Here is a 17,704-nt window from a genome sequence, read left to right on the forward strand (position 1 = left end):
GGGTCTCACTATGGATTTGAGACTGCCTTGGAACTCACTATGTAGCCCAGGCTGGTCTCGAACTCACAGCGATCCTCCTGCCTCAGCCTCCCGAGAGCTGGGATCACAAGGCATATGCCACCACGCCCGGCTCCCTTCTTATTTATTTTTTTGGTACCAAGGACTGAACTGGGGACCTTGCATTTGCGAGGCAGGCAGTGGAACCACTGGGCTAAATCCCTGGCCCTCCCCAGACCCCTTTTAAATTTTACTTTGAGATGATATCTCACTGAATTAATTGCTCAGGCTAGTCTGGAACTCTTGATCTTCCTGCCTTGACCTTCTGATAGCAGGGGTTGGGGGTTACATTTGTGTGCCGTGACACCTGGCCTACCCCTGGGCCTTTGCTCCTGCTATAGTGCCTTTTATTCCTCTTTTTGGCCAGCATCCTTCATCCTGCATGTGGATCTCACCTTCTCCAGGAAACTCAGCCTTATCTTCCCTGCCCCTGGCCTCCTCTGGTCCTGGATGGCCTTAGCTAACATGCAAGTCTCACACAGAGGACTTGGCTGTGGAGTTGCCTGTGAGCTTCTTCAAGGCTGGAGCGTGGGGAACATCTGTGCCTCTGGGCCCAGCCTAGTGCAGGGCATACAGCATGAGCTCAGGGTGTGCTTAGAGCTGGATGAGTGGAAAGGGGCACGGTGGGAGTGTGGCTAACCCAGCAGCGGCACTTCCTGTGGCCTGTGCTCAAATACGGACACCTCTCCTCTAGGTCTCCAACGATGGCCGGTGGGCTGTTTGCTGTGAATAAGAAATATTTTGAATATCTGGGGTCTTATGACACAGGAATGGAAGTTTGGGGAGGAGAAAACCTTGAATTCTCCTTTAGGGTAAGAATTCTAGTCTTCTCTTTGGATTCTTTCTTAACCTGTTCTCTCCCTCCTTCCCCCCCCCCCTCCTCTCTAGTGGACCCATTCTGAGGGCCTGGTAGACTTTTCTTCCATACTGGCAGTTTATTTAGTAATTCTGAACAATAATAGTAACGTATATATCCTATTTACCAGTTTTTCTCCTTCTTAGAAATGTATGTTTAACAGCTTGGAGCTGGAAAAGATCTTGCCAGTCAACTAGTTCTTTCTCACCCTACAGAAGGGAGGAAGTGACTCTGAGGCCAGGAGAGGGACAGTGACTGTTTTCAGGGTCACTCAGTGGCAGAGACTGGGCTAAAATGCAGGTGCCTGCCCCTTGGCTGTAGGAGCCTTTATTTGACCAACAGTTTATGGAGTAGCCTCTTCATTTAGCACGATGGCTTTCACACTTGGACGCATATGAGAGTAGCTGGGGAAATGTGCTCTGAAGTAGATTCATAGGCGGTCTAGAAAGTCAGATTGGAAAGACTTGTGGGGAGGCCAGGAATCTGCCTTTCTTAACTAGTCTGCTAGTGATTCTGCTGATCATGGCCCATGGAAACCCCTCTGAAAAAAATCCTTAGCATTTCAGTGGATTTTTTCATGCAATAGAATCTTACGTTTTTTAGATCAAAACTTAAGATATTTAATAATACTGTACCTAAACCGGGCATGGTGGCTCATGCCTGTAATCCCAGCATTTGGGAGGCTGAGGCAGGAGGATCTCTGTGAGTTCGAGACCACCATGGGCTACATAGTGAGTTCCAGGTCAGTCTTAACTACACAGTGAGACCCTGTCTCAAAAAAACAAACAAATGAACAAACAAAATAATAATACTGAATCTGGTGTTCTACCCTCATGAAAAGAGTTAATAAAGAACTTGGCCTTCCACTGCAGACTCACACCCTCTGTTATGAGCACCAGATGCTATGCTTGTTTGTAGTGTGCTTGGGGAAACAAGAAGTTCACAGCTCCAGCTGACTGCCTGTTGCGTTTAATGGTCTTTCTGCCTCTTCCCTAGGTGTCGGGCTGCCCTGCCTCTTCTAGAAGCTCTCCCTCTGTCCCTTCCAAACCTCTCTTCTTCCTTGCTGCTTTCCTGTCTTTTGTGGCTAGGTGATCAGGTAACCAAGCCTTGTTTTGCTTAATAAGTGGGCTGCCAGCGAGGTCTCTCAGCCCGTTAGTGCGCGCACGAGCTGCTCGTGTCTGGACTTCGGGGCCTTGGTTTGTCTTTGGGGCTGCTTCTTTGCTCTGTGCCTGCGTCCGTGTCATGAGCATGCTGAGGAAGTAGCCTGCCCCGTGGAGGCTGAGCAACTTGGCCGCGTCCACCGTGCTATCTGTGTCCCTTTTCCTGGGGATGGACAGCTCATCTCTTGCTCACAGCTTCAGCCTCTCTCCTGCTCTGTGTGCAGATCTGGCAGTGTGGTGGGACTTTGGAAACACACCCGTGCTCCCACGTTGGCCACGTGTTCCCCAAGCAAGCTCCCTACTCCCGCAGCAAGGCCCTGGCCAACAGCGTTCGTGCAGCTGAAGTGTGGATGGATGAGTTCAAAGAGCTCTACTACCACCGCAACCCCCGAGCACGCCTGGTGAGTCCCCTGCCCTGGCTCCAGAGATAGGTGACAAATCATTATGGGCAGAGTTTATTCCTGCCTTTATAATAGTAACACGCATATCACCAGTTTGTATTCACAGTAGCCGTTATCTAAAGCCATCTCAAAAACTGAACTGGTGAAAGAGGAACCTGCCTTGCTTTTGCTTCCTCTGTCACGCCAAGTGCTGCAGAGCAAAACATCTGCTCTTCACTGCCGCCCGGTCTGAAACCCAGGGTTCCTGTTCCCAAGGCTTCCCAGAGAACTCGGCTGAGGGATGTTGAATACACCTTTAGGTTAAATGCACAGTGGCCTGGGTGTTGAAATGGAATTTTGGTTCAAGCTGGGGTCGTGGTAACTCTCATCAGAGAAAGAACTTGGAAACAGCAGAAATCTGAAATTGTATTAACTATTTCCTTATTATTACCACTTGGTTAAATATCTCACTTGTCCATTTTTAGTCATTTAACATCATGAGACAGGGACAGTCGTATTTCGGCCTTCAGCGCTGTTCTTGAGGATGATCATTGGCCATACTAAGGAGCAACTTGGTTTATTTAAATACTTGAAAGCTCCCATTGGTTTTGCCCATGAACCCAGATTTCCACAAGCATTTCCTACTGCAGCATTTTGCTCTTAGCCACCCCAGTGTGGCAAGTGTAGATATATACTGGGATACATTAAGCACGTAAGATTTTCACTCATGATTACATCTAGGATTTTCAGGTATCAACCCTGAGTCGTGCTGAGACCGGTGGCTCTCTGGTGGGTCTGTGGATGACATCAGGTTCACAGGCTCCGCAGTGGGAGTGTGGCTCTAAGGTTTGGCTCCCTGGCTCTATCAGCAAGTGTGTTGTCTCCTGTTCTTGTACACCCATCACCCCCTACACCTGTCACCGCCTCCCCATAGTGAGATCAGCTGGGAATGGACCTGTGTGTGCGACAGCCTCTCCTACAAGAAGGAACTGGGGCTGCCTTGAGGCTGTTCACGTCCTCTGTGCACAGCGCCCAACACAGCACAGACGGCTGGCAGAAGCAGTGGGTTGTTAGCACGCATCAGCGAAGCAAGGGGCTTCAGCGGGAAGCACTGTCTTGTCTCCTCAGGAGCCCTATGGGGATGTGACGGAGAGGAGGCAGCTCCGGGCCAAGCTCCACTGTAAGGACTTCCGGTGGTTCCTGGAGACTGTGTATCCAGAACTGCACGTGCCGGAGGACAGACCTGGCTTCTTCGGGATGGTGAGCAAGGCAGGCCGTGGCAGACAGGGCGTTCCCTGGATCCCAAGCCAGAAGAGCCCCTTTGTAGGGACCACAGGCCTCCGCCACTCCCTCGTCCCTTCCACCTTTTCACCTACTGCGCTTCCCTCTCCCCATTGGTCTTTTTTCCCCATTTAGGAACTTTCAGTTTAGGAGTCCACAAGGGCATTAGGAGGGTAGGAGAGTCACTTCTAGTTGTTCACAAAACCTAAAGATATGTTATCCACATTTCTCTCTTTTTAAGCAAATCCCAGGAATTGTGTGGCTTCACGCCCATCTGTGTACTTTAGTCTGAGTTCTTATAAAATTTGGACATTATCTTACAAATCCTCAGACCGTTATCACCCCTACTGGAGTCCACAAGGGCATTAGGAGGGTAGGAGAGTCACTTCTAGTTGTTCACAAAACCTAAAGATATGTTATCCACATTTCTCTCTTTTTAAGCAAATCCCAGGAATTGTGTGGCTTCACGCCCATCTGTGTACTTTAGTCTGAGTTCTTATAAAATTTGGACATTATCTTACAAATCCTCAGACCGTTATCACCCCTACTCAAATGATAGGAGTCCACAAGGGCATTAGGAGGGTAGGAGAGTCACTTCTAGTTGTTCACAAAACCTAAAGACATGTTATCCACATTTCTCTCTTTTTAAGCAAATCCCAGGAATTGTGTTGCTTCACGCCCATCTGTGTACTTTAGTCTGAGTTCTTATAAAATTTGGACATTATCTTACAAATCCTCAGACCATTATCACCCCTACTCAAATGAACACTCATTTAGTATCCAGTTCTAGTTCACAGTCCCCCAGTTCTTCATAGCTCTTTGTGGGGGGGGAGGTTGGCCGATTCCACATTTTGTTTGGCTTTTGTGTCTTGTTTCCTAAGTCTCTTTCAATTTTATTTCTCTTCCTCTTTTTCTTTTGTTAGTACTTCCAACTTCTTGAAAAATTGGATCTGTTGTCTGCAGAGGGTCTCACTCTTAGAATTGCTCCTTTTTCCTTTATACTGTCTTTAAGTTGTACCTCTCTCTGGTATTTCTTTACAGTGATAGTGGGATCTAAAGGTTTGGTTAGAGTTGGGGTCAGCCTCTTTGGCAAGAACATTTGTGGATTGTGCCTTGTATTCCTGTGGTGCCTTATCAGGAGCTCGTAAGCTCTGGTCATTTTGCTCTTAGTGGTAACATAAAGTGGATTCATGGTGTAACCATGACGATTCACAGGCAGCTTCCCACCATCCTTGTCTCATGGCTTTGATAGTCATTGATAACTATTGAGTAGATCCAGTTTTTCACATGGAGTTGCCAAATGGTGATTGTCTCCTTTCTTCCATATTTATTAGTGGAATGTTTCTGTAAAGAAAAATATTCTCAGGCGGGGGATTTAGCTCAGTGGTTCTGCCACCTGCCTCGCAAGCACAAAGACCCAAGTTTGATCTTTGGTACCAAAAAATAAAAGACTTAGCAAGATTATGTCTCAAAAAGAAAAATATTCTCTAAGAAAATTGGTATCCGGGCCAGGGATTTAGCTCAGTGGTACTGCGCCTGCCTTGCAAGTGCAAGGTCCTGAGTTCGATCCCAGTACCAAAAAATAATAATAATTACCAAGAAAATTGATATCCATGAAGTTCAGAATTCATACAGCAGAGGCATGTCATTTTTTGGTACTGGGGATCGAACTCAGGACCTTGTGTTTATGAGGCAGGTGCCGTGCTACTGAGCTAAATCTCTGGACTTGAGTCCTTTTCATTTACTTATTTTTTGAATAAGAATCACCTTAGTGTCCTGCAGTTGTATCCAGTGGGCTGCTTTTCTGTTTGTTGATGCTTTTGTTTTTGTGGCTCTTTCTTTTCTTGACTACGTAAGCTAATGGGGATTTGCTGGGATAGGAATGCATCGTCCCCTAACTCACATGTAGGAAACAATCCCCAGAGGAACAGTCTTTGGGAGGTGTTTGATTGTTAGGGGCTCTGCCCTCCCGAGTGGATCAACACTGCTATAAAAGTGCTTGTGGGCCCTGTTACTCTCTTGCATCCTCTGTCTCCCACTGTGTGAGGGTGCAGTAAGGAGGCCCTCCTGGGGCAGTGCCTTGATCTTGGGCTTTCCAGGCTCCAGAAATGTGAGGAAATAAATTTGTTCTTTATTTCTTTGTCGTACTAAAGATGGAATCCAGGGCCTTCACACTGAGCCCAACCTCTCTGAATTAATTAATTAATTTTTTGAAACTGTCTAAGTCATTACATTTGTGAGTTTGGGCTCAGACTTGCAGTTCTCCTGCCTCAGCCTCCTAGAATACTGGGACTGGCAGTGTGCACCACTACACCCAGCTTGCATTTCTGTTCTTTATAAATTATCCAGTTTTGGTCTTCTGTTGTAGCAGCACAAGACAAAGACTGTGTTTACATGGCTAGTGAGTTTCAATCCTTAGTTTGTCTTTTAAAAATATTCAAATTGAGGCCAGGCCCACACCTATACACCTAATTATAAATTATCCAGTTTTGGTCTTCTGTTGTAGCAGCACAAGACAAAGACTGTGTTTACATGGCCAGTGAGTTTCAATCCTTAGTTTATCTTTTAAAAATATTCAAATTGCGGCCAGGCCCACACCTATAAACCTAGCACTTGGGAAGCTGAGGCAGGAGGATCGCTGTGAGTTCAAGACCAGCCTGGACTACATAGTGAGTTCCAGGTCAGTCTCAACTACGTAGTGAGACCCTGACTCAAAAAACAAACAAACAAACAAAACAAACAAAGCTAAAGAATTTATCAGTCACCATATTAAAGGAACAAGTAAAGTTAATAATTCATTGAACCCAGTATATCCCTAATATTGCCATTCAACATACAGCTAATATAAAGCTCCGTTAAGATATTTAATATTGTTTCTTTTTACATTAAATCTTGATATCTGTCATATATTTCACACTTACACCACATCTTAATGTGAATTAGTCATATTTCAAGTGTCCATTAGCCACATGTGGCCAGTGGCTACCAGGCAGAATAACACTATTTCAGTGGGCACAGAAAAGACCTACATGTCTTTGAGAAACAAATCAGGTGCTTATATTGGCATCTCAAATTCACTTGTGACCTTATTAAATCTTTTCTATTTGTGTATTCTACTTCTTTTTTCTTAACGCTGAAAGTTCTGGTGTCTAACACAGTAATATTAACATAATTACTTGGTTGTTTTACCCTAAAGTATTGTTAAAATAGTTTCAAAACTATGATGCTGCAGTAGTCAATGTTATACTGAATGAACCGTAGGATTTCTTTGCCACTCTGTTTGCTTATTGAGTGTATTTCACTAAGGAAGTGTTGTTAAACGTACTATGTTGTAAAGTCATTTAGAAAATCCCAGGCTGAAGGTAACACATTTTACACTCCTCGCATGCACAAGGCCCTGTGTCCATCCCTGGTACCACAGAAAACCATTTTCGCCGTATCCATCGCCAGCTTGATTTGGTTAGCTTAGCCACTCTTAGGTGGAGGACATAGCCCAGGTGTGTGATGTCTAGAGCAGGGCAGCCCTGAGGTTGCTGCTGAGAATAAAAGAGGTAGGAGCTTTAAGGGTGGAAAACAATTAATCTCTGATCCACAGGCTTATTGTAGTTAAATGGGGTAAAATTTTCTGCCAGCAGTTCTGACAGGGAGAGCACAGGGGTGAGTAGGAGGTGCTGGGTAGGAGGAAGGGCTCTTCTTGTGCAGTCTACCTCAGGAGGCAGGCTTTCCTCTCAGCTCATTTACCTCCCTCCCGGCCTGGCTTGGAATCTGCTGGTGTGTATCAAGCTGGACCAAAATTCCTCCTTTGTGTTCTGTTTAGCTCCAGAACAAAGGACTGAAGGAATACTGTTTTGACTATAACCCTCCCGATGAAAACCAGGTTGCAGGACAGCAGGTCATTCTGTATGCCTGCCATGGGATGGGCCAGAACCAGGTGAGTGTGGGGCTTGGGGAAAGAAATGAGGGCAAAGCTGTGTGGCTTTTTGTTTTATTGTTTGTTTTGTTTTGTACTGGGGATTGAACTCGGGACCTTGCACTGGCAAGGCAGGCAGTGGAACCACTAAGCTAAATACCCAGCCCTATGTGTATGTTTTTTTTTTAAAGTAAAATACTTGATTTTGGGGGGCTAGACGTGTAGCTCCATGGTAGAGTTCTTGCCTAGCATGTACAAGGCCCTGACTTCTATCCCTAACATATTAAAAAATTTTTTAAAAATGTTTCGTTATAGCAGTTGTATGTGTTCATTTCAGAACATTTTGGAGATATAAAAAGTAGAAGCAAGAAGGCATGATCCACAGAAACCACCATTAAAATGAAAACATTTTTTCTATCTTTGTTTATGTACACAGGCTTTAGATTATGTGTTTTAGATCTTACCATAATGTCTTGCCTGTTTATTGTGGAACTAAGAGTTGAACCCAGGGCCTTCTCATATTGCTAAGTCACCAAGTTACCCAGGTTAGGATCAAATTTGTGATCTCCCTGCCTCAGCTTCCAAGTGTTGGGATTATAGGCCTATGACTACCACACCTGGCACGTTGTATTTTACATTCCATTGAATTTACCATATTTATATTATTAGATGTCCTTTGGGAATACCATTCCCGGTGGCCTCTTAATATTTGATTGTGTGACTGTTTAGTTCACTGCTCGTCTGCCTCCCTGTTTTTGTTACTGTAGAAACTGCCATGAGCATCTTTCACTAGAAAGATGGGGGAAAAGAAAGAATCCCATACCTGCATTTTGGATGATTTGCTTAGAATTCATTCTGAAATGGAACGATAGATTTTTATGTATAGAATCCTACTGCAAAATGGTGTTAGGGAAATTGGCTTAACTGGGGACCCAGGTGGATCTTTCTGGATCAGTGCTGCATGTCAGGCTGGTTCGGGGAAGCTCGGGTCTGAGGGCTCTGGGACCAGGACAGAAACCCCAGCCAGGGGAACAGTGGACTTTTAGCAGGGTGGGGCCTGTGGAGGACACAGGGGAGGAGACTGGGATGGTTCTGGACTGTCAGTGTGTACTGAGCAATGGAGCACCAGATACCTGGTTCTCCAGGGAAGGAGATTCAGCAGTTTTCTTCCAGTCCAGATGGAAAAATAGGTTTCTGTTTGACCACATGGCTCCCTGGGGTCTACAGTAAACTTTCATAATTTGGGCCTTTGCAATGCTGGTTAAATTATTTAGGGCTCTTGAACACTTTCTAGACCAGGGTTCCTCAAAGCTGATGTTATCTGTCTGGTGACTAACATGAGCTGGCTGCTCTGTTCCTAGTTTTTCGAGTACACATCCCAGAAGGAAATCCGCTATAACACCCGCCAGCCCGAGGCCTGTGTAGCTGTGGAAGCAGGAACAGACATTCTCATCATGCATCTGTGTGAAGATACTGCTCCAGAGGATCAGAAGTTCCTCCTGAAAGAGGTCAGTGAGTGCTTGGCCTTCCCTGCCCAATCCAGGGGCTGTCAGGAGCGTGAAGCCGGGGACTCTTCCCTGTGCAGTCCCCATGGGTCTTGGACATGGGGGCTCTGGAAGACAAGAACTCTACTGTAGTCACCTGAGGGGTTGCCACAGTGTCCGAGTTCATGGCATCGGGTGTCAGGAGCATTTCCTTCCTCCCTTCCAGCCTTTTCTGGTGCACTGTGAGGTACAGTGGGCTGTAACAGGAACTGGAGCTCTCACAAATGCATTTGGAGTTTAAATGGGGTTTAACTGGCCAAAGCAGAAGTACATAAGGCTAGATCCAGGTAGAAGTCACTGCATTTCTTAAGTTTCAGTTTTCCAAGCTGTAAAATAGATGCAAGAATAGCAGCCTGGTCTTTCTCTAGTGAGGATTTCATGTGTACCCAGAAACATTCTTTGGAAGCTGTAGAACTGTGTAGAGGCTCCTTGTGACTTGTGCTATTACAACCAAAAAGACTGCTCCAGGATAGCTCTATGGATACTCATTGTTGATTTGGAACTGGGTGCATTTCAGGCCTGGAAGGTGCCAGCCCCGCTGCATTTGGAGCAAGCCTGTGATAGGACTTCAAAAATCACTTGAGGAAAAGAAATCCAAAGAAAGTAATTTAGTAGAAAAAAAAATGGGTTAACTTTTATCTCCTGGGAAATTGTCATTCTCACTTTGGCCTCAGGGATGTGTTTTTCTAGTATTGCTCATAAAGAGGTTAATTCTCGGTATAATTAAAAGTTGGAAAAATTTTTTTTATAGAAAAATGTCATTCAGCAATGGAATTTGCAATCTGCCCAGAATAGCCAAGCACCATAGTGTTGCTGTCCATTTGATACAAGAAAACAGGAAGGAAGAATACTCTGGCACATCCCAGAGGCCTTTCCTCAGTTCACTAAAACTTTCATCTTAAATTTCACTGACTGTTTAAGGAGAAGTGAGTTTGTTTAGCAGGGAACAGAAGGAGACATATTAATCTACTTTTAAGTTCCTCTAACAGCACCTTACGGCTCTTGGAAGGGTTTCCAGGTGATAGTATTTGTGATTCTGTTGCTTCTGCTTTTGTTCCAGGGGATCTCCCCTTGGAATGGTTCCGTTATTCATTCTGCCTAGTTGCCACTTAGCCATGGTGGAGGTCATCATGGGCACATGCAGTGGTGACACCAGAGAGAGGTGATAGGACAAGATAAACCCTAGGCTGGGAGACAACTGGCCAGGCAAGCTCAGCACTGCTGGGGTGAGACAAGAGTAGGGGAGGTTGCAACATAAGATATTGTCCTCTAGGGAGGATGGGAGTTGGGATGGGCACAGAGCCCCTTGCCTCTGACTCAGGCAGGTAGCAGGGGAGGAACTCGGGCCAAGTAGCTAGAAGATTCCAAAGCTGGGACTATGGCCATTTTCTGACTCTGTTTAAATACATAAGAGCAAAACATCACTAGAGTTGGAATTAGTCAACCTACAAGAAGTGAGAAATTAAAAAAAAAAAACAAAAAACAAAGAAATCTTTGCTCTGATTTTCCTAAAGGAAAACAAGTTAGGAATGAGACGTGGGGTTGGCAATTCTCCAGAGCAGCCAGAAGGTGGCGCCATCTCCCCCCTCATAGAGCAGGCAATGCAGTCAGTCTATCCGTACTTGAAGCTCTCCACACGTAGGGTGGTTGTGCGTTGATATTTTATACACAAGACAGTTGCTGCACAATAAATATTTTTGAAACCACCCCATGAGATCTCCAGAACCCATTTTAAACGTAAAGAGACTTTCTCAGGAGTCACTTGTACTTGTCTTGAACATCCAGTGTCTATTTATCCTTTGTAGGATGGTTCTTTAGTTCACGAACAGTCCAAGAAATGTGTCCAGGCTGTGAGGAAGGAGGTCAGCAACAGTTTCATCCCGCTTTTACGAGACTGCACCAGCTCAGATCATCAGAAATGGTTCTTCCAGGAACGTGTGCCATAGAGCCCGCTATGCGGAAGGGGCCCTCAACCCCGATGGCCCATGGACTCTTTGCCCAGAAGAGGCCTAGCAAACGCAGGGACCAGAGCCCTCCACAGACTTGGCAGCTCCACTTTTGTAAGGAAACCATTTTGCCTTTTGTGAATATCTTGTTGAATTTTGTAAGAAAAATGTGAATGAACTTTGTACTGATTTTGAAAACTTTAAAAATGTTCCAAAATGCCTTATTTTCTGAGGATAACCATAAGATTTTAACTCTTTGTATTTGGAAAATTGAAACCTTATGATAATATTTTTCTATTAAGATGTATATTCTACAGCTGTCGCTTTTATTCTTACCAGCAAACACGGTAAATATTCCCTTTTGGTCCTTACGCGGGTTCCCAGATGAGAAGATCCTTGCAGTGTATTTTGCACAAACTGGTAATACCCCAAATGTTGGGCTGGAGTTTTCCCATTGTGGCATGACAGATGCTAGGAACATTTCATTTGTTCCTTCAGGTCGTTAAAATGTACTTAATAAAGAACCCATCTTTCTAGCTGGTTGTAGTGACGCATGCCTGTACTCTGGGTATAGATGCAAGAGAATCGTGAATTTGAGGCCAGCCTGGAACATAGTGAGATCTTGCCTCAGAAAAACAAAAAGAAGATGCATTTTGGTTATGTGTTGGTGTTACCGTCATAGTCAGACTTTAATATTCACATATGCCTGAGAGTGGACTTCTAACAATACCTAGCAGGAGGGTGGCTGGTTGCTTTTAGTAATTACCATCATAACTTTCAAACATGTTCCTATCATTTTTACGATGTGGTAGTGTCAGGGAGAAATTTAATTTTCTATGTGAAATTCATTTTTCAAATTTGTTCATTAATATTTGGTTATTTAATTTTTCATTGTTGGATTTTGTGTAGCAGCAGCTGGTACAGAAGTTTCTCTCAGTAATTCTGGTTTCAGAATGATCCCAAATCATCTCAGATCTTGTCAACTGGATAAAGTTAACATGAATGATTAAAAAAGAATCAATGAGCACATGGGCTGCAGGTCTTTGCTTTTGAACCCATTGGATGTGAGAGAATGAAGATACATGTGTAATTGACTAAAAAACTTCTTTTGTCTCAGGCGCTTTACCATACATATTCTCCCCTCTGAAAGAACCAGGTAGGGATCAGGTTAGCAATTACCTGCAAAAATCTCCAACTGGCCTGGCTTGGTCCACCTTATATATCTTAACTACTCTGCACCTCAGTCTTACCTCTAAAATGGGGATCATAAAACCAAGCATGGAGTAGTTGAGCGAATTAAATAACATCATCTAGGCTGGGTTCATTCAGTATTCTCCTCTGTTTTCATAAATACCTGGTGTAAAATGAGAAGCACAGTAAACAGTGTGTGATTACTGAGAAATAAATACAGAAGAGCTTTATGGGATTCTCAGCTCCTCAGCAGACAGGGGCTCACGGTGGTGTGCAGTCCCTCGCCGACTCTTCTCTCCCACATATCAGGTGGGATGGGCTGAGTCCTCCCCTCATCACTCCCTTGTTGATGACTGGGCCTGGACAGAGTTAAGCAGAGCTGCCTGCTTCCTCCGTGCTTTATGCAGTGTCCAGATGAATTTGATGAAGGGGCAGCCACCCCACCCCTACCCCGCCAGAGTCAAGAAGGTACCACAGGCAGATGTGAATTTGACACTCAACTATGCAGAGTTGGGGCGGCCCATAGACATCTTCACATGAGTTCACCAGCTCCACAGCTATTTGGCTGTATTTATAAAATCAGCCCTCTTGCCCTTGCCATCAGCTATATATGCAGCAAGTTTTAGGGTTGGAAAAAAAATCAATAAAATAAAATTATATTTTTGAACACATCCTAGTAAATGTTTTTACAAACTGGGAAGCAGTTGATAATATTTTGAGAAGCTCTTTCCTCTTTTGATGGGTGAAGACTCAGAGAAAAGCCCAGAGGGATGTGAGGAAATTCTCTGATCAATTTCTTTTGCCTGCGAGGATTGTTATGTGGCCCCATCTAGCCTAGGAAGGCGCGAAGACCTGGTGCATGGCATTTAGTGTTTGCGCGTGCATGTGCGTGTGAGAGAGTGAGGGTCTTTGCTGTGGCAGATGGGTTCAGCTTCTAGAATTCCATTGCATTTATCTCTGGTTTAGTCCTGAAATTTCATGACAGTGACTCTAAACTATTCCTGTCCTACTGGGGCCCCAAGAGATGTGGTCGTGGATTTTAGTTTGCCTTTCATGGGAATTTCTTTATGCCAGTGGATGACCTGACGCCTAAGTGTCCCACCATGACCAGGTGTCCCTCTCATAGGAAACTTGTTTATATTACCTTTGTGGCTCTTCTCTGAACTGTGTTCAGGTCATTCTACCAACGTGGCCATTCAGGGGAGCCCTGGCCAGAAGGAGAGTGGGGCTCAGGTGTGACAGGAGAGGCAGCACAGTAAAACACGTGGATTGCTGACATCCCAGACGGAAGAAGGCTGCAGTCCTGGCAGGAGCAACAGGAAGAGGGCAGACGCAAGGAACATGCCCACTCATCCTGCTGGTGAGAAATAAGAGAAGGGGGACTTGTGGCCAAAACCTTTGCTGGGTGGGATCCAGGTTTCCTCCGGAGTTCTAACTGGTGAATTTAGAGCAAGCAGGCACAAGTTCTGTGCAGTCATGCTGTGGTAGGTGGTTATTGGCATATCTGCCCAGTCTGCCAAGTATGGGGGTCAGCCTCTATGTGTCCCACAGGTGAGTGGTTCCCAGGAGGCAGGTGTATAAAGCGGATTGGGGGGTGGGGGGGCATTAGAGAACTGGAAATTGTGTCAAGGATGGGGAAGCCCTGCTTTTGATATGAGAAAGCTAGATGTGTATTCACAATGAGTATCAAGGCAACATGTAACAAATTATAAGATGCTTATTATAAAATACAAGAGTTTACCAGAGACTCGTGTGGTCTGCATAAGAGGCATGAGCATATCACTGTTCATTTCTTAGCATATTTTCTAGTTAGGCTTAGCAGCTGCATTAGGAATTACAATATGCTTCCTAACTGTATCCTAAAGTTTATCAGCTTAGTATTAATTCCAGTAACACTTAAGCAAATTTTTTTGGGGGGGGCGTACCGGGGATTAAACTCGGGTCCTTGCGCTTGCAAGGCAGGCCACCGAACCGCTGAGCTAAATCCCCAGCCCTCACTTAAGCAAATTTGTACCAATACAGCTCCATTTCCTACCATCCTCTGTTCTGTTATGGACATAGGCATCTGTACATCTTACAAACTCAACAACAGGATGGCATAATTACTGCTTAAAGAGCAAAAGAAGGGTATCACACACACACACACACACACACACACACACACACAGAAGAGTCTCATATTCACCAGCCTATGTGCATGTTCTGCTGGACCTCTTAGGGATCCAAGGAATCCGTTGGGGTTCTCTTTCATCTTAAGGACTTCCCTTAGCAGTTCATCGAGGTAGGTCAGCATGTGTGTGTGATGCCACAGCTGCATCCCAGGCCTAACAAATTATATTTGTTTATTTGGGGATGTTTTTTATTCTGTCTTCAGTTTTTGAAAGATAGTTTATCTGGATATAGGATTGCAGTTAGCAAGTTTTTTTGGTTTTGTTTTGTTTTTTTCTTTTTCCCTCAGCACTGAATTTGTGACTTTATTATTTCAGGGTCACCATTGTTGGGAATGAGAAGTTGCTCATCAATATTGTTAGTTGTATGTGATGAACCGTTTTTCTTTCACTGTTTCACTTTAAGATTTTCTCTTTGTCTTTACCCTCAAACATTTCTCCACACCATGCTTTCAGCTGCCATTCTGATCTTTAGCATCTTTTGCCAACTGGAGAAGCTGTCATCTTTCTAAATAATTCATTCTTAGTTCATTGTGTCATGGTTTCCCCCTCTAAACTCTTTTCTCTCATATTTTATTAGAGCAGCCAGAACAAATCAGGCAGCATCCTCAGTGTGTGTGGAAATACCCTTAGCCACATAGCAAGGTTTGTCTCTGGCAAGTTCTGCTTGCATTAGGTGTAGGAGATGTTTGCTACATTCTTTGCCACAACACAGCAAAGGTCCCTTTCTGTCGGTTTCCAGTGACGCGTTCCGTGCTCCCTCCTGAGCTCTTCCTGGCAGCATCCTCAACAGTCACACTAAGGATTGAACCCAGGGCCTTCACACTGAGCTACGTTCTAAACTCTTTTCTCTCATATTTTATTAGAGCAGCCAGAACAAATCAGGCAGCATCCTCAGTGCTGTGTGGAAATAACCTTAGCCACATAGCAAGGTTTGTCTCTGACAAGTTCTGCTTGCATTAGGTGTAGGAGATGTTTGCTACGTTCTTTGCCACAACACAGCAAAGGTCCCTTTCTGTCGGTTTCCGGTGACACGTTCCGTGCTCCCTCCTGAGCTCTTCCTGGCAGCATCCTCAACAGTCATACTAAGGATTGAACCCAGGGCCTTCACACTGAGCTACAGCTGCCTCCAGCCCTCCTCCCCTTTTTGAGACAGGGTCTTGTTAAGTTCCTCAGACACCCAGGAGGGGCTCAAACTTGTGATCCTCAAGATTCAGCCTCCCAGAGTGCTAGGTTACAGGTGTGCACCGCCACACTTAGCAAATCTATATTTTTACTAGGAGCCCGTTTAAGGAAATGTAGGTTTCTCGATTAGGCTCCTCAAAATTCCTCCTGTCTCCTCCCACACTGTAGGAATTTGATACAGCAGCATCTTATTTCTAAGCACCAAAACCTAAATTAATTTTCTTTCTATTTATTTTTAAAATTAATTTTATTGGTACATTTAATGTATACAACATAATGACATTCATTGTTGGAAATTTGCACCTTTACATAATCCATCTTGGTTCTTATTTTTCCCCCATTCCCCTGCCCTCCCTTGAACCCCTCCACCCCTCCCTATCTACAAAGACTTTGTTTCCACTTTTTCATTTTCTCATATTCCGTTCCCTTCTTTCCTTTCCCCTGTCCCTCCCATTTTCCCTTCCCCTTTGCCCCTTTTTTTTCCTATTTCACATTATCACACTTTCTAGTCCTTATGTACACTTTGAGTTTCTCACACTAAAGAAACTATTCAGTTTTTATATGTGTGTCCTATTTATTTCATTTAAGAGTATGGCCTCAATGTGCATCCATTTAGCTATAATGTCTCTAATTTCTCATTCTTTATGGCTGAGTAGTACTCCATATTAGGGAAAAAAACCCATTTTCTTTATCCAGTTTTGAATTGATGAGCAATTGGGCTGTTTCCAAGTTTTAGCTGTTACAAATTGTGCTGCTGTGAACTTGGGTGCACATATATCACTGTGGTATGATTCTTTTAATTCTTTGGGCAAAGTACCCAGCAGGGGAATAGCGAGGTCAAGTGGGACCCAATCCTAGTTCTTTGAGGTATCTCCATACTGATTTCCACAGTGGTCGCACCAGTCTACACTCCCACCAGCAGTGGAGCGGTGTTCTTCTTTCCCCCAGCCTCACCAGCATTTGTTATTGGTTGATTTCATGATAGTGGCCATTCTTTCTGGGGTGAGGTAGAATCTCAGTGCTGTTTTCATTTGCATCTTTTGAATGACCAGTGATGTTGAACGTTTTTTCATATGTTCATTTGCTATTTCTACTTCTATGAGAAGTGTCTGTTCATTTCAGATGACTTGTCTTCTTCCTGATTTTAGTGTGAAGGATTTCATTTTTTTTACCAATTAGTATGATATTGGCTGTTGGTTTTTCATAGGTGGCTTTTATCAGATTGAGGTAGAGAACATCTATTCCAGTTTTGGGAGGGTTTTTATCATGAATGCATGTTGGATTTTGTCAAATGCTTTTTCTGCATCTATTGAGATAATTGCATGCTTTTTGTCTTTGGTTCCATTAATATAGTATATTACACTTATTGATTTTCGTGTGTTGAACCATCTTTTCATCTCTAGCATGAATCCTGATTTCATTTTTTTTACCAATTAGTATGATATTGGCTGTTGGTTTTTCATAGGTGGCTTTTATCGGATTGAGGTAGAGAACATCTATTCCAGTTTTGGGAGGGTTTTTATCATGAATGCGTGTTGGATTTTGTCAAATGCTTTTTCTGCATCTATTGAGATAATTGCATGCTTTTTGTCTTTGGCTCCATTAATATAGTATATTACACTTATTGATTTTCGTGTGTTGAACCATCTTTGCATCTCTAGCATGAATCGCACTTGATCAGGCTGTATGATCCTCTTGATGATCTTCTGCATTCTATTTGCCAGTATCTTATTAAGGATTTTTGCATCTGTGTTCATTAGTGAGATTGGCCTATAATTCTTTTTTGGTTGGATCTTTCTCTGCTTTTGGGATCAAGGTGACTTTTGCTTCCAGGAATGAATTCAGGAGTATTGCTTCCTTTTCAATTTCACTGAAGAGTTTAAACAGTGGTGGCAGTAGTTCCTCTCTAAATGTCTTGTAGAATTCAACAGTGAAGCCATCAGGGCTTAGGCTTTTCTCAGTTGGTAAGTTTTTAATTACATTGATTGATATTGGATTGTTTAGAATTTTTAGGTAATTTTCATTC

General features: G+C 44.0%; 1 protein-coding gene across 1 annotated transcript in view; it reads left to right on the plus strand.

Moving 5' to 3' along the window:
- The window catches only part of Galnt12 (polypeptide N-acetylgalactosaminyltransferase 12), a 27,272-nt gene extending 14,886 nt beyond the window's left edge, over positions 1 to 12,386 (plus strand). The window contains exons 5-10 of the mRNA XM_010614431.2: positions 752 to 869; positions 2,298 to 2,474; positions 3,582 to 3,713; positions 7,552 to 7,665; positions 9,006 to 9,152; positions 10,994 to 12,386. Of these exons, the coding sequence (XP_010612733.1) occupies positions 752 to 869; positions 2,298 to 2,474; positions 3,582 to 3,713; positions 7,552 to 7,665; positions 9,006 to 9,152; positions 10,994 to 11,134 (829 nt within the window). The 3' untranslated portion in view covers positions 11,135 to 12,386. The remainder of the gene's footprint in view (positions 1 to 751; positions 870 to 2,297; positions 2,475 to 3,581; positions 3,714 to 7,551; positions 7,666 to 9,005; positions 9,153 to 10,993) is intronic.
- The last annotated feature ends 5,318 nt before the right edge of the window (positions 12,387 to 17,704 follow it).

The sequence above is a fragment of the Fukomys damarensis genome, unplaced genomic scaffold, assembly GCF_012274545.1.
Source record: "Fukomys damarensis isolate Sample0158 unplaced genomic scaffold, DMR_v1.0_HiC HiC_scaffold_36, whole genome shotgun sequence".
In the NCBI taxonomy this organism is placed as follows: Eukaryota; Metazoa; Chordata; class Mammalia; order Rodentia; family Bathyergidae; genus Fukomys; species Fukomys damarensis.